Below are 17035 nucleotides of genomic sequence, written 5' to 3'. Positions count from 1 at the left end.
ACTCAAGGGTCACACCTGGTGGTGCTCAGGCACTACATGTGGTTCCACGGATGAAACAAGGGTCTGCTGCATGTATAGCAAATAACAAGGGTCTGCTGCATGTATAGCAAACACCTTAACCCATATTCTATCTCTCCTGTCCAATAGTTCTATTTTTTGCATTCTGCAGAACCATTTTAACAGATATGTGAAGTAATATCTCACTTGATTTTTATTTTGAGAGGATAAGAACCTAGAGTCCCCTACAAGCAATGCATGCACTCTTACCATTGAGCTATGTCCCAGTGGTTTTGATTTGCATTTCTCTGATGGTTAGCTGTTAAGTCTCTTTTCATTCAGCTTTTGGTTATTTGCATATTTTCTTTGGAAAAACGTTTCTTCAGTTCCTCTGCCTCCCACTTATTTTCTTTATTCAGGGAGGGAATTTGGCTTACATGGGGATGGGGCTGAGGCTTACTTTTGTCGGTGCTCAAGGGCCCAAATGTACTGGGATCAGACAGGGGTCAACCATATGCAAGACAAGTGCCTCTGCCCATATTTTAAAGACTGATTTTTTTTTTTTTTGCTATTGAGTTGTATGTGTTCCTGCTGTTTTGAATAGCTGCCCCTTATCTGGTAAAACCTATGATTTGCAAATATTTTTGCCGCTTGATGGGTCGCCATTCATTTTACTGATTGTTTCTTTTGTTGTGCAGATACTTTTTGGTTTTGTGTAGTTCCACTTGTTTACTTTTTCTTTTGTTTGCTGTGTAACATGGCTATAATTTTTTTTAACGGAAACCAAAGATGTAGGGAAATTAGAACCTTTGTGCTTTGCTAGCAGGATTGTAGAAAATGTCTGGGCCATCAGGAGTAGAATATGTTGTTGAGTGCTTTGTCTGCACCTTGTGTCTCTGTAAGATTATTCTGGTAAGTCTCACTTGGCATTGAAGATTCAATTACCAAGTTCTGCCATCCCCCCACCCATCTTTCCGAGGGGTCCACATCCAGCAGTGCTCAAGGTTTACTCCTGACTGTGTTCAGGGATCACTCCTGATGGGCTTGGTGGACCATATAGGGTGCCAGAGATTGAACCTGGTTCAGCCTTGTGCAAGGCAAATGCTCTACTCTCTGTATCATCACTCTGGACCCTATTAATTCTTTACTAATTGTCAGTCTCTTCATTAACTGTGTTCTGAAAGCTCTACAGTACAGTATACTACACGACTTGTCTTAGGCTGCATACAAAAAAGAGAACTTAATGAAATTTCAAAAGGCATTATAAATTGGTTTTCATTTACAAGGTGGGTAAATTTCATAACATATTGCTGGCCAGGAGAACTGGGTTCTTGTACCATATCTTTCACTAAATGATCATGTGACGAAGCAAGTTGCTGAACCCCTATACATACAGAGCTCCTTATTTGTAAATGAAGGACTTAAGCCTGACAAAATACAGAACTGAATGAACACAACAAAGACAATGATATAAGACGTTTTCAAGATATGAATGGAGTAGAGCAAGGAGGATAGACAGAGAATATAAAATGAGTTAATCTCAGCAATAAGAAAGAGAAAAGCCATGAGGAGACAGACTCTGCTGCAAGAAGAATGTGTCTTCAAGCAGGGAGAACAAATTATTCTCCCGGAGGGTAGGTATACAAAATGAATCTCTCAGAACACATATTGTTAGCCACCTGTCTGTAGAGATGATTGCTGAGCTGATAGCCACAATGAAGAGGAAAGGCAGATTTAGTTTCCTGAAAAAGGATGAACTTGGGTGGGGATCTGACTGACTCAACAGGATAGAACAAATGCTTGGCATGTATGAGAGCCTGCATTCCATCCCCATGCTGCTCCTCCACCTCTAAGCACTACGGATACACCTGGGTCTCACCCCCACCCCTTCTCCAACTCCCCACCTACCACCTCCAGCACCGTTAAGCCTGAGTACCTCAGCACCTGGCACAAGCATTGAGTCATCAGGCCTGTCCCATTGGGCCAAGTCAACCAGAAGTGGTTTCTGGTCCCTGAGAACTACTGAGTATGGTTCATATATTTCTTTTTTCTGTGTTTTGTTTTAGGGCCATACCTGGCAATGCTCAGGAGTTACTCCTGGTTCTGCACTCAGGAATTACTCCTGGCAGTGCTCGAGGTATGATATGGGATGCCCGGGATCAAACCTGGGCTGACCACAAGTAAGGCAAGTGCCTTATCCACTATATTATGGCTTTAGCCCAAAAACCAAGTTTTCTATATGGAAGACACAACTTGACTCTTTTTGCCCTGTAATTATCCTCTTTCATTCCTTTCTAATACAGCCATTTTTTGAGAAGAAATGAAAAACGAGAGCATATGATCAGTCTACAGTGTTGAATTTAAAGTTTGGGTGGAATAGTTTACTTTTATTTTTTTATTCTTGGGTCACCCAACTGGTACTCAGGAACATCTCCTGACAATTCTCAGTCAAGCAGGCCTGTGATTCAATACAAAAACTGCCTGAACATTGAAATTCTGGGGAATAATCTGGATGACACCACCAGTGGTTGAGAATCTCTGGGGATATACCAGCAATGCTCACAGGACGATGTGGTGCAAGAGATCAAACTGGGGCCAGACACATGCAAGTGTCTTGGCCCTTGTACTCTCTGGTACTGAGGTGGAATAAATCACTCTTTCCCCATTACTTCCCATGGAAAAGCTAATAACATTGGTTGATTGTGTCTCTCTCATCTTCTGTTAAGTGTTCAGAGTTGTGTTAATTTATAACTTTCTACTGAACTAGGATATTTAGCTCCCAGTGAAAAGTACTTTGGTGTGATATGTTCTTTCAGTGAATTACAGAAACTGTGAGCCTTAAGAATCACATTTACTTAGAAAGTCTTGATGAGGAACAAAAAAATCACTTGATCACTTGATCACTTGATATCCCGTTACTCATTGATTTGCTCGAGCGGGCACCAGTAAAGTATCCATTCATCCCTGTTGCGTGCTAGTGTAGCCCAATGGCATCTGCTCATTCTAGGATCATGAAGAGCCTCAAACCGATCGTTCAGGGTCTTGACGAAGAAGTCTGACCATCTCATAGGTGGGTGTCCATGCGATCTTTTGACGTTCCATGGAATCCAGTTGGTAACACCTCTAGTCCAGCGGTCGTCTCCAAATCTCATTGCGTGTCCAGCCCATCTGATTTTCGACGCCTTGGCAAACGAGACAGCATCCCTGATTCTTGAGCGTTGACGTAGGTCGGAACTCCGGATTCTATCTCTCATTTGAGTGAAGCGTGATACTCCAAGCATAGCTCTTTCAATTCCTCTTTGAGAGACCCGAATAGCATTCTCATCCTGTTTTCATAGGGCCCAGGTCTCTGAGGTGTATGTTAATGCAGGAAGAACAGTGGAATCGAAGAGATGTGCTCAGAGCTGGAGGTTCTTCATCCTCTTAGTTACTTCTTTGACGCTCTTGAAGGCGTTCCAAGCCACTCTCTTCCTCCTGCACAACTCAGGCTCCAGGTGATTCATCATTTTGACTTCTTGACCTAGGTACACATAACTGTTGCATTCGGAAATGGTCGTTCCGTTGAGAGTGAATGGAACGTCAGGAACAAGACTGTTTCTCATGAACATTGTCTTTGTGAGATTCAGCTATAATCCAACTTTTCCACACTCACAGTTGAAGCTGGTCAGCCTTTGTGCCGCTTGGCTGATGTTTGGTGTTACTAGAACGATATCATCAGCAAAGTGGAGGTGGTATAATTGCCGACTGTCTATCTTCACTCCTATTCCTTCCCATTCCAGTCATCGCATTACGTTCTTGAGGGTGGCACTGAAGAGTTTCGGTGAAATGATATCACCCTGCCGAACCCCTCTCTTGACATGGATGATCGCTTCTTTGTAGAATGGTGAGATCCTGGTAGTGAATCCGTAATACAACTCACGGAAGATCCTGATGTATTGAGTTTGAATGCCCTGATTGGCTAGGGCTTCGATGATTGCCGTCTCGACAGAATCAAAGGCCTTCTTTAAATCAATGAACGTTAGAAAGAGCGGCATCTTGAACTCCCGAGAAACCTCAATGAGCTTGGTTATTGTGTGGATATGGTTGATGGTGCTGAATCCTTTTCGGAACCCAGCTTGCTCTCATGGTTGTCCTTCATCTAGTGTTCTGCCAATCCTATTCAGAATGACTCGAGTGAACAGCTTGTAGATGACAGACAATAGACAGATTGGGCTATAGTTGCCAATGTCGTGGATGTCTCCCTTCTTGTATAGTAGTACAGTCCTGCTGGTTTTCCATTGGGACGGAACCTTGCATTCAGACAGGTAGCGTGTAAAGAGCCGAGCCAGCGTATTGATGAATACTGACGGTAGGTTCTTCAGGTGTTCAGGTCTGACCTTGTCTGGGCCAGGTGCTCTTTGTTTCTTTACCGACAAGATGGAGTGTCAGATTTCAGATGGGAGAACGTTGGGAACGACATATCCATCCTGCGGAATTTGGTATGTGGGCAAGTGGACGTGGCTATTAAAGAGATCTGAGTAGAAGTCATGTATAATCTTCTCCATTGCCCTTGTGGAAGATGTGATAGATCCATCAGGGTGTCGGAGGGCAGTCATCTTGGTCTTGTAGTTGGTGAAGGACAGGCGGGCATTGCGAATGCTTTTCCTGGTTTCTGCTGCATCTACCAGCACTGCTGCTCTTCTGTCTTTGAGATCTTCCTTGATCGCGTCTCTGCACTGTTTTGTGAGTTCAGACGTTCGCTTGCAGTTGCCTGAGGTATGCACCAAGACGCGTTGGCAAATAAGCTCAAGAGTGTTCGAAGACAGGCGTTTTTTTTTTTTTTGTGGTTATCTCTCTCTTGGTGTTCCTCGCACAATCATGGAGGTGCTGAACCAGTCGACCGTATTCCTCGTCAATGTTGTCAATGACGGCATCTTCCCATGTTGCCACAACAGAGTCAAAGAGCTCCCAGTTGGTGGTCGTTCTGGGAGTTCTCTTCTTAAACTTTGCATTCCTTTCTCCCTGCTCTATGAAGTAGAATTTTGCACGAAGGAGATGGTGGTCCGATCCCATTTAGAATTTTGGGATAACAGCAACATCAGTTAGGCAAAACCGTCGATTGAATATGATGTGGTCAATTTCGTTGTGGAACCGTCCACCGGGAGACTCCCATGTCCAACGTTTAGATTTGGCCTTCTGGAACTGTGAGTTACCATGGATGGTCTTGGTCGAGATGATGAACTCAGTCTGTCACCCTGTTCGTTCCATTCTAGGCCACGGGTCCCGATGTGGAATTCTTCTGCTGATCTTCTTGGTCCTATTGTGGCATTAAAATCACTGACAATGATCTTAAACAAAATCACAATGTGTTTTTTAATGAAGCTGTAAATTGGACAAGGAGATAGTTTAAAACAAAAGTTAATTCTCTGTTCATCGAGTATCTTAAAGAAACTACTCAGTCTTTCCTTGATTTCTATGACTAATACTTCTTTTTTTTTCTTTTTTTTTCCTTAAATTTTTATCAGTGAAACACCATGAGGTACAGTTGTAGACTTACAAATTTTTGTGCTTGAATTTCAATTATACAATGATCGAATACCCATCCCTCCACCAGTGCCCATTCTCCACCACCACGGGTCCCAGTATCCCTCCCACCCCCATCCCACCATCCCACCCTACCTCTGTGGCAGGGCATTCCCTTTTGTTATCTCTCTCCTTTTGAGTGCTGTGGTTTGCAAAAGAGACATTGAGTGGCAATCTTGTTCGGTCTATAGTCTACTCTCATCACACATCTACCATCCTGAGAGGAACCTCCCAACACCCTTTATTTGGTGCTCCCTTCTCTATCTGAGCTGCCTTTTCCCCTAGTATGTGCGGCTGGCCTCAAAGCCATGGAGTAATCCTCCTGGTACTTTTCTCGGCTATTCTTGGGTTCTATGACTAATACTTCTGAAGATATAGGCTGGCTATGGCATGTTCATCTTTTGCATTTGTATGTTTTCTCATGATTAAATTTGGGTTTTTAATTGGGGAGTGAGAGGAGCTTGGGGCTGCACTCAGTGATGCTCAGGTGCTACTCCTGACCCTGTGCTCCAGCAGAGATCACTTCTGTGCTGCTCAGGGGACCATAGGCAGTGCTGGGAATCGAACCAGGATCAGTTGCATGCAAGGCAAGTGCCTTAACCAGTGTACTATCTATCCAGCCCAGGTTACTATTCTTTGTTATGACTAACATATAAGCAATATTGTGTTCTTATCAAGTATTATTAGAAACTCCAAGATAACAAGATGATAGCTGGCAGACCCTTCTCTTTTTATTATTTTTCCTTTCATAATATACAAATATTTATGGGTGAGCTTTAATGAATTTTATTAATTTACTATTGGGTTACAATACCATAAAATTTGGGGTATGCAATTTTATAACAATGTACATACATATACACATATATACTGCTGGTATATATGCATATAAGTTTTATCACACTCAACACTGAAGTTCTAATGCCAAAACTATCAAAATGACTGTGCTTGAATTTGTGCTTGAATTTAATGACATACCCATTCCTCCAACCCTCTTTCCATTTCTCTCTGTTAGCCATCATGTTTTTTCACAGAATCTAAGAGTTATTTTTGTTGTATTTGGCCATTCATTTGCTTTAGTTATTTATAGTCTACATATGGGTAAAAATCTGATAACTCTCTTTCACTTCCTTACTTATTTCACTTAGCATAATCGTGTTAGTTCCAGCAATACTGTTATAAAAGGCAAAATTTTAATTTTATTTTTTGTAGTGGTGGTGATATTGTTGAGGTCACATTTGTGGTGCCCTACGACTTATAGAATTGACTGCAGTTAATATGCCAGAGGTCAAACACTCAATTACCCTACCAAGGATTCAGGGATCACATTTCTCAATGTAGAACTATGATGAGGATCAAACTTGTTGCCTTGTGGACACAAGTTAGGCTACATCTGCTGAATAATCCATTAAGCCACATCCCTGCACTCTAACAGCTGAATAGTATTCCATTAGATATGTGTACTATAGCTTCTTTATCCAGTTATCCATAATGCTACCATGAACATAAAGGTAAAGGCCCTCCCGTTGATCATCGATTTGCTCGAGCGGGCCCAGTAACGTCTCCATTGGAGACTTTGTTGTTACTGTGTCTGGCATATCGAATACTCTCGGTAGCTTGCCAGGCTCTCCGAGAGGGGCGGAGGAATAGAACTCGGGTCGGCCATGTTGGCCGCGTGTAAGGCGAACGCCCTACCCGCTGTGCTATCGCTCCAGCCCACCATGAACATAACATGTACAAATATTTTTGAAAGTATTTTTTCATATTTTTCAGATGGCTAGACTTGGTATTAAAAATCATATAGTATTTTTATTTTTTTATTATTTTGGTTTATTTACTCAGGAGGGCAACCTCCTAAGCATGGCACAGGAGATTCAGGGGTTCCACTGGTAATTCTCTGACAATCTGGTGGGTGGTTCAATGCACAGGCTGGAGAAAGTAATACTGCTTAGACCCTGTGATGCCTGGAATACCCCATTCACTCTGGCGGTGCTGGGGGACCATGTGGTGCTCAGAATCAAACTTATGTGCTTTAACCCTTTTACTACCTTCCAGACCTCATTTTTATTTCATTTATTTGGGGATTTTTTTGGGGGGGGGGATGAGAGGGTGCACATCCAACTGTACTTAGGGCTCATTCCTGGCTCTGCACTCAGGGATCACTTGTGGCAGGCTAAGGGGACTCTGAGGTGCTCAGGGTATCACATGTGTTACAGGAGATTAAACCTGGGTCAGCCACATGCAAGATAAGCACCCTACTTCCTGTGATATCTTTCTAACCCTCTCTAAGATATTGATCCCAGAGACAAAAGCAGAAATAAGAAAATGGTACTATATCAAATTAAAAATCTTCTGTAATGTAAAAGAAATGAGGCCAAAAATTAAAAGACTATTGATTGGGAGAAAATATTTGCACACCATACATCAAACAGAAGGCTGACTTCTGAAGTGTATAAAGCCCTGGCAAAGCTCAACAACAGCAAACGCTCAAAGGTTAAAAAAGATGGCCAATAGATATGTGAAAAAATTCATTATCACCAATTTTTAGGACAATTTAAAAAGAACTGTGGACACTGGTGGAGATATGGGTATTTGGTCATTGTATAATTGAAACCCAAGCACAAAATTTGTAAGTCTACAACTGTACCTCATGGTGTCTCACTAATAAAAATTAAAAAATAAAAAAATTTAAAAAATAAAAAGACAAAAAAAATAACTGTGGATGCAGTAGTGTGCAAAGCCACGAGCAGAGTTGAGGACACCAGAGCAAATAGTTTCTATCTATTATTATGGAAAGATATTGGAAAATGAGCTAAATTCAAAGATCAGTGCAACTTTGGACCAGAATTTCATAATGCAACTTATGTTTCAATTTAATATAAATAGGTGTTAGTCTATTGGTAATCTTAGTTGTTTCTGTTTGGGGGACACAGCCCACAGTGCTCAGGGTTTACTCCTGCTTGATGCTCTGTGATCTGTTCTGGTGGTGCCAGAATTCAATATGGGGTGAGCCATGTGTAAGATAAATGTCTTAAGCCCTATACTATCTCTCTGACCCCTGGTAATCCAATTTAAGAATAATTAATAGTAGTTTTGAATTAAGGAAATAGATAAGAAGAGGTGTGATCACATGTTACAATTCTAAAGGCTGACAGGATAGGATTAAGTCAAAAGCAAGGAGTCAAAATTGACTCCCGGGCTTCACCTGACTTTGAGACTTTGAGGTTTTTCCATTGGGTTCTATTTTCAGGGATTCTGTTTGCAATAAGTTTACACATTGAATAAACGTTTCATTAGCTCTTCATTTTATGTTTATGTCTTTTAGCTAAACTATACATTGCATTTCCAAAGCCACACAATGGGCAGGAAGTGAAGTTATCTTCAAAACAGTTTCAGAAATACTTAGAACTGGTTGTATCTGAGCTCAGGGGTAATGAAGATATTGTTCTGGAAAATCTTGTGGAGTTTCTGATGAATGCTTTGCAAAGGACCCATGTTGAAAATCTGAGAAACCAGGTCAGGAGAAAGTGGCTGCACCAAATCCAACTTGCTGCTGAGACAAGTGGGGTATCCCTGGAACCAGTTTACAATCAAACCTTTAGGGCCCTCACCCAGGTATGTTTCCTAACTTGACATGTAAGAGAGAAAGCTTCCTCGTAGTATAGTGGGTAATACATAGTGGTTTCAGAGGAAGTGCACAAGTAAATTCTCTTTGTGAGAGAAGAGTTAAGTAGAAATCATCTGCCTCACAGGCATTGGGAGGGGTGAGAGGGGGGTATATTGGGGTTCTTGGTGGTGAAAAATGAGTACTGGTGAAGGGAAAGGTGTTTGATCATTGTATGACTGAGACTTAAACCTGAAAGCTTAGTAACTTTTCCCACAGTGATTCAATAAATAAATATAAAAAGAAAAAAAGAAAAGAAAAAAATTAAGGTGGAGTTCATGCCCAATTCAATCAGCTAATCAGTGGCTGAATAAATAGCAGTACTCCTACAGAAAAGGCTCGCACAGCAGAGCCTGGCAAGCTCCCCGTGACGTATTCGATATGCCAAACACAGTAACAACAAAGTCTCCAATGGAGACGTTACTGGGCCCGCTCGAGCAAATCGATGATCAATGGGAGGGCCTAGGGCCTACAAAAAAATCATTGTATACTTCTTTTTTTGTTAGCTTGTTTGGGGGTCACCTCCAGTGGTGCTGAGGGCTTACTCCTGGTACTGTGCTCAGGGATCAGTCCTGGTGGGCTCAGGGATCATATGGGGTGCAGGAGACTGAACCCAGATAGACTGTGTACAAGGCCACTATAGGTTCCAGGCCCTCATTGTCTACTTCTATAGCTTTGTTTTATCTAATTAATGTATGGGTTTGGGGCCCTGTTTGGATGTGCTCAGGGCTTACTTCTGGCTCTCTACTCAGGGTTCACTCCTGGCAGTGCTTAGTAGGGAGGGCCTGGAATAAAACTTGGGTCCACCACATTCAAGGCAAGCACCTTACTAAATGTAACCTTCAGGCCCCTATAGATGTTTTATTCATTCCATATGTTACAGTGACCTAGAGCCAGAAAAGATGCAGTTGAAATTATTGTCGATCAGTTAGGTAGAACAGAAAGAAAAGATATAAATAACAAAATTATGTGTTGGGCTTTCTAACTTCCTTTGTACTGAGAGTTACTTAAGCCTAAAATAGACACTCAACTGATAATTGGGAAATACCAATAAGGAAATGCACAAGCAGTTCAACTGTAATTTCCTTGCACGATATTTTGTGATTGAATTTTAAAGGGAACTATTTTAAATCACAAAGTAATTATAAAGTATAATCCAAAAGTTACAGACAGACTTGCATAGAAACAACCTGAGACTATTTCAGTATTCTGTCAGTGAAAACATATGCACTGGTGGACCACTGCCCACAGCTTTGCCTTCACACCAAACACCTAACTTCCTGCTTTCCCCTGGGCGGAAACAGCCTGGTTGTCTTCCACATATATCACAGATTACATTCATCCAGGGAATGAATGACATTCATCTCAGTTAAATAGCAACATTTGATAATTAGAATCATGTCCCTGAATGGCTGAATTTTTCAATATAGTCGAAAATTATGTGTTCAGAAATAGGAAAAACAATCAAGAAAAACTTGCTTCTGAGATTTGCAATGCCCTAAGAGAAATCTAAGTACATTTTTATTGTTGAGATTTTATTTGTTTATTTTGTTGTTGCTGCTGTTATTTTGTTTTGGGGCCATACCCAGCGGTGCTCTTGGCTCTGCACTCCTCGTGGTGCTTGGGGGACTATATGGGATGCTGAGCTGGCCATGTGTAAGGCAAATATCCTACCTCTGTGTTATCTCTCTGGCCCATAAAGAAATGATTTTCACTAGAACCCAGACCATATCACACTGGCTATAGTTCAATGAGATCCAAGTTTTAGGGCTCTAAACTTGGGCAGACTAAGGGGTTTTTTTCCTCCTCCTCCTCTTCCCTCCTGTTCCTCCTCCTCCTCTTATTTTTTCTTCTTCTCCTTTTCCCCTTCTTCCTCTTCTTCTTTTCTATTTTTGAGTAAACAAGTCTAGTTAACACAAAGTGAAACAATTCCACTCACCAAAACTCTGGTTTAGAGACAGTTGTAGTGCCAGTCTTTCCTTACTGTCTGTGAATGCTAATATCTGCCTCCGTTGTTCAGGAAAAGGAAATCACTAGGGGAAGAAGCTCAAATTGACTAATTGGTTAAGAGGGAAATGATAAGAAGGTAGATTTTTGACTACTGTCAAATACTTGGTTCAAACACCTTGCCATAGGATGCTGGAGTCCATGGAAACAAGACAATCAGTGCCCATATTTCCCTCTTGGAAGAAAACAAACTACTGCCAGATCGAGGGACTGTTCTATTGAGGAATGTGGCTTGTACTTTGGATGATGCACCATTTGTCCTGAACAAAGTGCTCTACAGGGATATGAAGGGGATCAGGTAAGAATTTTTGCTGTTATTGTTCTTGGTTTTTTGTTTGGAATAACACCCAGCAATGCTCAGGGGTTACTTTTGGCTCTGCACTCAAGAATTACTCCTGGTGGTGCTTGGGGGCATAGGTGGGGGTGGCGGATCATATTGGATGCCTGGGACTGAACATGGGTTAGCCATATGCAATGCAAATGCCCTACCCACTATACAATCTCTTTCACCCCAAAGTAAGAATTTCTTGAAGCTGGCTTTATCCTTTTAAGAAGTTTTTTTCCCTTTATGAAGTAAATTAACATTGAAATCTTGTTGAGCTTTTCCAGAGAGAAATGTCTCACATTACCAGTGCCTTACCAATTATTTCTCCTGATTGTTTCTAGAGTTTACTTCTAGGCATTGGTGCACAAGGTAAGGATTCTGCTCAGCACTATTTAGTTATTTCTATCTGCTCTGTAATTTGTATGTCTTTTAAACTCAATTTATTTTTTCTGTTTCTAAGTTTGCTTTGTTGTTCATTTTTTTTAGTCCTCCTCTTAAGTCAGACTCTCCAAATTGGTCATTTATTTTAGTCTAATTTGCTAGCATATAATGAAATGATCATGGAGAGGGGACTGATGTAGTTTCCTGCAGGGTTTAATTCAAAGTCCCTCCTGTGCCTTTCTCCTGTGCTCACATACCTACTCCTCAGCTTTACAGTTATTGATGAAGGAAAGCCAATACATGTCCCCCAAGTTCAGCACCATGGAAACATAATGTTTTGGAACAATTCCCGGACGATGAGTGATTGTAATGGGTCCTTCCTGGCTCTGCCTCTCCAAGATGCACATCTAAGAATATTTGGGGTCCTGGCTATTGACACCCTAAGAGATCCTCAGAAAATAAACATCTTTCTACATCATGAGATTAATTTCTATCAGGTAAGTAAAAGAAGAATTCTTTAAGAACAATAATAAGAGAGCTTGGCCTATATTTAAAAAAATTTTTGTCACCATGAAATTATGAAGTTCAGACACATACTGTTTCAGACATATACTATTTCAACATCTGTCACTGTCACTGTCCTCCTGTTGTTCACCGATTTGCTTGAGCAAGCCCAGTAAACGTCTCCATTGTGACACTTGTTACTGTGTTTGGCATATCGTTTTTTTCACAGGTAGCTTGCCAGGCTTGCTCTCCGAGAGGGATGGAGGAATCGAACCTGGGTCGGCCAGGTCGGCCGCATGGAAAGCAAATTCCCCACACACTGTGCCATCGGTCCAACCAGTTTCAACATCAATCCCTTTAAACCAATGCCAACTTCCATCCACCAATTTATCCCTCTCCCCTCCTTGACTTCACCCACCAGTCTGCCTCTGAGAGGCACTTTAAAAAATGTATATGTTTTTGCACTGTGGTTTAATTTACTGTTGCCAATGGGGTTTCATACAAAACACATTACTGCCTCGGGGTGGCAGGGGGGCATATTGGGGTTCTTGGTGGTGAAAAATAAATACTGGTGAAGGGAAAGGTGTTTGATCATTGTATGACCAAGACTTAATCTTGAAAGCTTTGTGACTTTTCCCACAGTGATTCAATAAATAAATATAACAACAACAACAAAAAAAAAAAACACTTCACCACCTTTTAGCACCACCTCCTCTTCCCCTTTGGTCTTCCCTCCACTGTCCTATCCTCCAGTCCCCTCAACCCTCAGGTGGTGTGTTTCCTTCTGACTGCCAGTTCCCATGTTCTTTGTTTCCATTGTCTTTGTACATTCATTATTCCCCCATTATGTTTCCTTACTCTCCACGTATGAGAGAGACTGTTCTGTGTCCATCTCTCTCCCTCTGACTAACTTCACTCAGCATGATATTTTCCAGGCCCTTCCATATAGCAGGAAACTGCATGACACTATCTTTTCTTAGGGATGAGTAATAATCCATTGTGTGTATGTACCATAGTTTCTTTATCCAGTCATCCATTCTTGTACACTTGGGTTGTTTCCAGATTTTGACTACTGTGGATAATGTTGCACTGAATATAGGGGTGCAAATATCTTTTCCCCATTTTGTTTTTGGGCTCTTGGGGTACATTCCTAGAAGTAGAGTTGCTGAATCAAAGCTCAATTCCTAGATTTTTAAAGAATGTTTTTCAAAAAGGCTGGACCAGTTGACATTCCCACCAGCAGTGAATGAGAGTCCCTTTCTCCCTGTATTGATGCAGATTTGAAACTAGATGAGAGCATAGTTATGTCTAATAGTGTGATCACACTTGTCTCTGTTCCCCGTGTGTATGTGTTGGGGATTGTATGTATATATGTATCAGTCTTGTTTCCTTGTTAAACAAGGAAATACTCTCAGTGTCAGTTGTTTAACCACGCACAGCCTTTCTGGAAAGAACATTAATATGTGTCCCATTGCCTTAAACATCACTGTCACTATCACTGTCCTCCCGTTGTTCATCGATTTGCTCGAGTGGGCCCAGTAACACTGTGTTTGGCATATCGAATATGTCATAGGTAGCTTGCCAGGCTTTGCTGTGTAGGCGAGATACTCTTGGTAGTTTGCCGGGCTCTCAGAGATGGGCAGAGGAATCGAACTTGGGTCAGGCAGAACTGAAATTCAAATATTAGAAGAGCTAAGACCCACAAAGTAGGAATTAACTTTCAGAAGGAACATACTTATGTTTTACTAAGAGTGGCACATAAAAATATTTTTGCTCTTTCCACAAATACTACTAAATATGATGTGCCTCTCCACAGTTTTTTTTATTTCAGAGTTATAATTTTTAATATGAATCACAATCACACAATCACAATCACAAATCATCCTGTTATTCGTTGATTGCCTCGAGTAGGCCCCAGTAACGTCTCCTTCATCCAGGCCCTGAGATTATATTCAAGGCTCTTTAGGAGAATGAGACCCATCATTGTTACTGGTATTTGGCATATTGGGTACGCCACGGGGAGTTTGCCAGACTCTGCCGTGTGGGCAGGCTACATTCGGTAGCCTGCCAGTTTGTCCAAAGTAGGAATGAGATAATGAGATGTCATAATAGGATGTCGCGCGGCCGCAAATCCTGGAGGTCTTCGGCTGTCGGAGCCCTGGTGGGGGGGGAGGAAAGCTCAACCCACTCCCCTCCAAGGGGCCCGGCGAGGATAGCCAGGCGCGGGGGCAGGAGACTGCACTGTTCTCTTCCGGGAGCTGGTTTTTATAGTCTCTGAGTCTTGGCCGCTGATGGGATTACACGGTGCCAGGGGGCCAGTTGGTGGGTGTGACCCCCGCCTACTGGAATTTGGAGGATCTGGGTGGAGAATGCTCGGCCCCGATCCGAGTAAGCTTGGAGATCTCGGCCCCGGAACCCGCGTGGCTTTGTCCCTCTGCCAGTACCTTCATGTGTGCAGAGAGTGGTCTCAGCATGGTAGTGGCTGGTCCTGGAGGTCTTCGGCTGTTGGAGCCCTGGTCGGGGCGGGGGTTTAATCTGAAAAATGAATGAAAAAGACTAAATGTCTCTCAAGTAGTAATAATTTCAAGTTAGATCACAGAAAGGAATGGGAATTTATTTTGTTTTGTTAGGGGGTTCCCAGGGCTTACTCCTAGTCTTAAACTAGGATCACTTTTGTCAGTGCTCAGGGGACCATATTTGGTGTCAAGGATTGAACCAGGGTCAGCAGTGTGCCAAGCAAGTGCCTTAATCCCTGCACTAGCTTTCTAGCCTAGATAGGTGCTTTTAAGTTTATAAAATGACTGGTTCATGGGATCGAAGTGATAATATGCCCCAGTGTATGGGGCATTTGCCTTGTACACTGGCCAACCCAATTCAATCCTTGGCATCCCTTATGGTCTGTCAGGTGTGGCCCCAAAGCAACAACAAAATAAACAATAAAATAAAATTGCTGGCTCATTTCTGCAAGTATTTGAATTAAATTCTATGAATAGAAAATTAAATTAAATTAAATTAAATAGAATAAAAAATAAAAATAAAAAAAATAAAAATAAAAAAAATTAAATTAAATAGAAAATTAAATCAAATATGACTGAAAATACAATTATGTGGTCTTACGGTAGAATTCACTTTGGATTTTTTGATGATCCTTCTTTCATAATCAAATCTCAATTCTACCTTTTGAGAACTAATGAATAACTTGTAGGAAAGATTCCTACTACTATTTTTCTATTCCTTCTTATTACAATATTTTTCTTTTTTGACAAAAAAAAACCCACCTCAGCAGTGCTCAGGGTTTTCTACTAGTTCTGTGCTCTGGAATCATTCCTGGCAGTGCTCAGGGGGTCACATGTAGAGCTGGGAGTTGAAGTCTTGTCAACCACATGCAAGGCAAGTGTCTTTCCCACTGTACCATGATTTTGCTATTTTTAAAAACATGTAACTTAAATTTTCTGTCTCTACAGGGAGTCACCAATATCTTTAGTACTGCCTACCACTACGTCCACAGCCGGGAGCATATTCTTCATGTTGTGATCACTGGCATCGGATGGCTCTACAATGTTAAAACCAACATCACCTCCATCACTACATATTTTGTTGAGCCCAGCCCAGAGAAGGTAGGCAAGGTTGGGCAGTGTTGGCCCACCCCAGAGTATTTCTTGGTGTTAATATCTTAAAATCTGCTCAGTGGTTCATTCTCCTAATTTTCATAACTCCACCTCAAGATCCTTGGCGGGAATTGAAAGGAATTCATATCCAGCTGCCCAACGTGCAGGGAAGAATTGATTTGTTCACATGTCCAGAACAAAGAATGGGCAGGAGTCAGACTGGCTTTCAGGATGACCAGATCCAGGCTCTTAAAGCCCTCACAGCTCTCTTGGGTTCTTTCTTCCCAGTTTTCAGGTTTATTTCCCTCTGTATTTCGGCTCAAGATTTTTTTCCCCTACAGGCAAGCCAGGTGCTTAATTAACTAGAAAGGAATGTTTCTTTTCCCTTCCTATTTGGAAACCCCCCAAAGAAAACTGTTTTTAATCTATCTTAACATAAGCCTCCCTGCCTAAGGTGGGGAGGGAGGACTGGACTTGCAGTGACTGGAACTGCCTCGGGTTCCTAGGAATGAAATGGGGAAGAATGAGGTGCTGTTGTTTTAGAAGGACACATCATATCACTCCACTTTTTTTTAAAGTTCCATATCTATCATGTGAAAATATTTTTTGAACCTTCACTTTGCTTCTCTTTTAGGAGGATAGAATCCTCCAAAGTGTGCTCAGGGATACTAGAGGCCACTTCCAGAAATATTTGGTGAATTGGGTGCTGCTCAACCCTGTGATTTTGGAGTTTCCAGAGCTACATCCCGTGGTGCTGGGGACCTCCATGGCTATTATTCAGCAGTGCACAGGGATTGAGAGGGATTGCACCAGGTTGGGGTGCATAACATGCAACTTAGCTCCTAGGACACCCCAGCCTTTTTTTCTTCTTTAAACTCACTTGATTAATTGATTTTTGGTGTTTGGGCTATACCCAGCAGTGTTCAGGGATAACTCTTGGCTCTGTGCTCAGGGATCACTCCTGGAGGTACTTGGGAACCATATACG

General features: G+C 41.8%; 1 protein-coding gene across 1 annotated transcript in view; it reads left to right on the top strand.

Annotated features, from left to right (window-relative positions):
* Nucleotides 1–17035, top strand: part of EFCAB5 (EF-hand calcium binding domain 5) — a 94917-nt gene that overhangs the window by 52251 nt on the left and 25631 nt on the right. The window contains exons 12-15 of the mRNA XM_056126507.1: nt 8885–9174; nt 11359–11528; nt 12205–12433; nt 15905–16057. Coding sequence (XP_055982482.1) covers nt 8885–9174; nt 11359–11528; nt 12205–12433; nt 15905–16057 — 842 coding nt within the window. The remainder of the gene's footprint in view (nt 1–8884; nt 9175–11358; nt 11529–12204; nt 12434–15904; nt 16058–17035) is intronic.

The sequence above is a fragment of the Sorex fumeus genome, unplaced genomic scaffold, assembly GCF_029834395.1.
Source record: "Sorex fumeus unplaced genomic scaffold, SorFum_2.1 ptg000063l, whole genome shotgun sequence".
Lineage (NCBI taxonomy): Eukaryota > Metazoa > Chordata > Mammalia > Eulipotyphla > Soricidae > Sorex > Sorex fumeus.
The sequence above is the reverse complement of the archived record's forward strand: the minus strand, read 5'-3'. Positions and strand labels throughout refer to the sequence as shown.